Genomic DNA, 5812 nt, shown 5'->3' with positions numbered 1-5812 from the left:
AAAACTACTATTTCACTACAAAAATATACCTCCCAGACAGTGGCACTTGCAACACATACAGGCAAATATATGTATATATATATATATATATATATATATACATGCATGAATACATACATACATACATACATACATACAAACAAAAATATCCTGTTGTTGATGTTGGAATTTCTATGAAGGAGCCTTGAATATAGCTTAGAAACTGGTTCTTTCTCTATTGACAAGAAATCTTGATATAAAACTGAACAATGACATATATACATACATACATACATACATACATACATACATGCATGCATGAAACTAGCAATTTTATAATAACTCCTAAGTGTTGTAAAGCACTTTACAGTACCAGTTTCTTCCCTCATACCTCTGAACTTTGGAATTCTCTTCCACAGTCTTGTTTTCCTCTTCAACATAACTTCCAGTCTTTTAAGTCTTTATGCACATCGTCACCTATTGACTTCTGTCTAGAGTCCATTTTATTCTAGAAACTCAGTGGTGTAAGGACCTTGTAATGAGCGAATGCTTTAAAAAAAAGCAACAAAAAAACTCCATTGTATTACAGAATCCATGACCACCTATTCATTCAGTGTAAATTAATAAGTTTCTCCAATTTTGATTGATACATGCTTGCATTTCAGAAAATGGTGAAGATTAAAATATTAGAGATTGGAAATATTTATTTTTTCTTTCGAATTTTTATCTAACTATATTCAGATGATATATCTTCACACATATTGAGCTTTTACTTTTAGCACAGAGTTTCAGCAGATTTATCAGCAGATCAAATGTGAACTGTTCTTGTAGGTCAATAAACCTGCCTGGAAGTGAAAACTTCAGTGCCTTGCCACCTTTTGATAAAATATAAGGGATATGAAAAAAATTTTTCCATTGCTTTTCTTTTAAAAATTGGTATTTTATTAATTCTTCCTTTCATTACATGCAGGACACCATTGTGTATTCAGCAACTGGACTCTCAAACACTCTTCAGTACTTTTATTTAATGAAAGACAGTGGTAAAATTTTGGTTAAAAATTCACTGACTTCTGATTCTCTGAATCCAACTTTCTATAGGGTAAGTAGATGGCATCTTTTATCTTTGCTTCTTTTGCTTGCTTCACACATCAGTTTGCGGCCATGTTGGGGCACTGCCTTGAAGTGTTTAATCAAACAACACAACCCCAGTGCTTATTTTTTAAAGTCTGGCACTTGTTCTCTTGGTTTCGTTTGCTGAACACACTAAGTTATGGGATGTAAACAAACCAAGACTGGTTGTCATTTAGAGGAGTGAGGAGACAAACACAAAGACACATACACACACACACATACATACACACACAATGTGTACACACACATGCACATAGACACATGCACATGCACATATGCATATGCACACACATACACATGCACATACACACATGTATATGCATGATTGGATGCACTTAGCACATGGCAATTACATCATACAAGCTTCAGCTCTTATTGTAAATCACATGAAATTTCCACTGTTGTGTTATCACACAGGATCCTGTGCAATCTGAAGTGAATTGCCCCAGCATGGCCACAGCTCATGAGCTGAAACTAGATAAAAAATGAAATGATATATATATATATATATATATATATATATATCATCATCATCATCATCGTTTAACGTCCATTTTCCATGCTGGCAGGGGTTGGATGGTTTGACTGAAGTCTGGAGAGCCAGCGGCTGCACCAGGCTCCAATCTGATATGGCAATGTTTTTACAGCTGGATGCCCTTCCTAATGCCAACCAGTCCGAGAGTGTAGTGGGTGCTTTTTATGTGCCACCAGCATGGGGGCCAGTCAGGTGGGCCTGGCTTCGTTCACGTTCAGTTAGTGCTTTTTACATACCACTGGCACAGGAGCCAGTCAGTGGGTACTGGCATCGGCCACGTTCAGATGGTGCTTTTTACATGCCACCAGCATGAGGGCCAGTCAGGCGGTCCTGGCATTGATCACATTTGGATAGTGCTTTTTACGTGCCACTGACATGGGAGCCAGTCAGGGGGTACTATATATATACATACACATACACACGCACACACACACACACACACACACACACACACACACACAAACACACATATATACATACATTAGGTTTCCACACAGTTTGTCTGCCAAATCCACTCACAAGGCATTAGTCAGCCCTAAAGCTATAGTAGAAGACAATAAATTATAAATAAGTTAAGAGGCAATTTTTTTTTAGTATCATATGCAAAACAGTCATAATTATTTGAAATTTGGCTCCCAGTTGGAAAAAGAAAACAAAAACTGAGCATCAACTATTAAATAAAAGGGGAGATAATTTTAACAAGTTAAGCATTAATCTCTTAAAAGTTAATTAACATACATAGGAGAATGAAAGCCTTTTTCTCTACATGCAGGCAAAGGACAGCTATGGACGTAATTCTGTCTGTTAGACCACTTCAGTATAACATAGTCTACTCAACCTTTCTTGGGCAATTAAAAAGATTTTTACGAACAGAAATGACTTTTGGTCACTATAATTCACATAATAAAAATTCTGTGCATCACATCATGTCATCGTCATAATCATCATCATCATTTTACTTCCATTCTCCATACTGGAATGAATTGAACAGTTGGACAGGATCTAACATATTGGAGGACTGCATTACATTTTGCTGTCTGTTTTGGCATGGTTTCAGTGACTAAATACCATTCCTAGCATCAACCACTTTGCAGAGAGTACTGGATGCTTATTTTTAAGTCGTCAACACTAAAGAGATTGCCTTGCAAGACTAAAAGGCTTAAAGGAGAATAGGAGAGAGGGTAATGATCTTAGGCATAGTGATGGGATGGGGTGAAGTATGATGAGAAAAGAAGATTTATAGTGAGGATGTAGTGGAGAAAGGAACATAGTAGCCACTGTTAGGGGAGGGACTATAGAAGGAACAAGAGGGAAAAGAAGGGATTAGTGTTAGAGCTTAGTGAAAAGGGTAAAAAGAGAGTGGTAAACAAGATGAGGGGAGTTGTGTAGAGGGGTAGCTTATTTGTCCAAACTCATGCCCATGACCATTTTACTTATTTTATTTAATTCATTTTATGTTTAAATTGCAAAATTGTGATATTCTCATTTTTAATTTTTCTTCTTATCTTTTCTTCAAGATGATTGTCACTGCTCGCGACCAACGTGTATCAGAAAATACTGCAACTGCAACTGTCTTTATAACTGTTACTCGAAGCCAACCCCAAATACAGTTTCTAAATCTTCCACACACATTAACTTTAAATGATACTAAATCTCTGGGTGACATATATAATGTAAGAACATCTTGGGTACAAGTTGCAGCTAATGTGGTGAGCATCTGGAAAATTATATTAAAATTTTTTTTTGTCTTTACTACTGCAAACATGTATGGAAGAAATAATTACATTTTTTTTGATATTTTGAATGAAAATTTCAAAATTTAAGACCAATGAGTTAATTTTAAAATATTTCCTCTTCAAATGTAAAATAAAAAATGAATATAATTCATGTGGTTAGACTGCTTATGTTTTGATTAAATATAATCATGATTTGGGAAGAATTTGTCTCTATACTGAACTATCTATAATTTTGTATTATTGATATATATTATGCTGCAGAGACCAGAATTTCACATCATTCATGCTATAAACAGTTTTGATCTAGATTTTTAATTTAAATATTACCCCTTTGGTACAGTTAGTCCCAGGTAGGGTGGTGCTAAAGCAGCTACTTATTACAAATCAACAGGTTAACACTAAAATTACCTTCAATCTTTCCAAAACATATATAGAAAATTTTATTTTAACCTATACAATCCATTGTATTTTTGAATGTAAAAACAACTTAATCATGTTATGTGAATGATTTAAGTCCTTCATATTTCTCATGCTCTTTAACATAAAACATAGTTTATTCTTAAAACTACAGAATTATTTTTACATAATAAGTGAAGTTATGTCATCAGAAATATTTTTGCATTCACTAAATTTAACCTTTCCCTCTGTATTTTTGTTTTATTTCATCTTTTGACAGAATAAATCCATACATTATAAACTGACTGGAAAATATCCGGCTTTGTCATTCTTCCAAATAGACAAGTTGACAGGCGTAGTTTCACTTATTGATACCTTGAAGAAACCAAATATGTTTCTAACTACATTTACTGTAAGTTGTTTTTGTTTAATACACACACACACACACACACACACACACACACACACACACACACACACACACACATATATATATATATATATATATATAAAACAAAATATTCCTATTCTTTATATTTATTTGTTTTATATTGCTATTTGTGAACAATAGTAGAACCATCCAACTATCCAGGTCTGGAAAAATAGTTGCTAAAATTTGCATAAAAGAAGGCATGTGTGTGTGCATGTATGCATCATGTGCATATGTGTACTTGTGTGCATCTATATGTATATATATATATATATATGTATATATATGTATATGTGTGTATGTATGTATGTATGTATGTATATATATATATATATGTATATATATATATATATATATATATATATCAGAAAACAGAAAATGGAGAATTCTGATGAACAACAATTGACTTACATCAATTATTATTTATTAATTCAATGCAAATAGACAGCTGTTTCTGCTTCCAATGTTGTGTGATATTGCCATTGATATGCACAAATATGTAAAATATTAATTATATTTCGTAATAAAACTGATCTGAAACAAGGAGTTTCATCAAAGTGAAAAATAAATAATGAGGAAGAGCATTGAGCAGAAAAAGGGAAAAGTTGAATATGGTTGTAATCATACCATTTTGCTTGTGTGTCTCTTTGGGCCATTAAGTAAAAGACTAAACCAAAATAGCAATTGGTGGGTTAATCCTTTGTACAGGGACGGATAAATAATAAAAAATCCAAAAATAATAGTGGGATACGCCAATAGGTTTTAGTCATAGAAGGAGTTTAGATACAGTAAGGTTTTATATTAATCATAATAATTTATAATAGTTGTTTGTAGTACTAATTAATAGTATTATTCATAATGAAGTGCTAATCGGTTAAATGCAATTTGATTTGCAAATAGGTGGTTAAGCCCTTCCACCTGTTGTCTGCAGTAAGATAGGCTAAGGTCCAATGTTCGGTGTAAATGGTCAGTTGAAATGTAAAAAGAAAAGACCAGCTATTGAGACCGTTATACAGGGTAAGATAAATAAATGAATGAATAAGAAGATGGTGTGTGTTGTAAGGGGCCCTAAAACGCTTAGGATATTAAATACTAGATTAAAAAAATAATATTATGGAATAAATATTAAGAGATGAACAAGCAAAATGGTATGATTACAACCATATTCAACTTTTCCCTTTTTCTTCTCTATACTCTTCTTCTTTATTTATTCTTCATTCTGATGAAGCTCCTTGTTTCAGATTGGCTTTATTACAAAATATGATTAATATTTTATGTATTTGTGCATATCAATGACAATACCATACAGAAACAGCTGTTAGATGGGATGCAGTCTATTTGTATTGAATTAATGAATAATAATTGATGTAAGTCAATTGTTGTTCATTAGTACTTCTCCATTTTGTGTTTTCTTTAAATTTTGATTCTTGATAAGCCCATGTTTATCCTTGTCTTTACCTATAACTTATGAACATAATATATTTGCATATGTATGCCCATGGTTAAATGTAGATAATATAGTGGTAGTGTAATGGATACTTCTATCCCTTAAATGGTTATTTTAATCTCTAACTCAACTAACCTTATATATATATATATATATAT

General features: G+C 32.7%; 1 protein-coding gene across 1 annotated transcript in view; it reads left to right on the top strand.

The window, feature by feature from the left end:
- Positions 1-5812, top strand: part of LOC106874390 (uncharacterized) — a 280957-nt gene that overhangs the window by 207910 nt on the left and 67235 nt on the right. Inside the window, exons 112-114 of the mRNA XM_052968226.1 lie at positions 950-1078; positions 3163-3354; positions 4058-4189. Coding sequence (XP_052824186.1) covers positions 950-1078; positions 3163-3354; positions 4058-4189 — 453 coding nt within the window. The remainder of the gene's footprint in view (positions 1-949; positions 1079-3162; positions 3355-4057; positions 4190-5812) is intronic.

The sequence above is a fragment of the Octopus bimaculoides genome, chromosome 5, assembly GCF_001194135.2.
Source record: "Octopus bimaculoides isolate UCB-OBI-ISO-001 chromosome 5, ASM119413v2, whole genome shotgun sequence".
Taxonomy (NCBI): domain Eukaryota; kingdom Metazoa; phylum Mollusca; class Cephalopoda; order Octopoda; family Octopodidae; genus Octopus; species Octopus bimaculoides.
The sequence above is the reverse complement of the archived record's forward strand: the minus strand, read 5'-3'. Positions and strand labels throughout refer to the sequence as shown.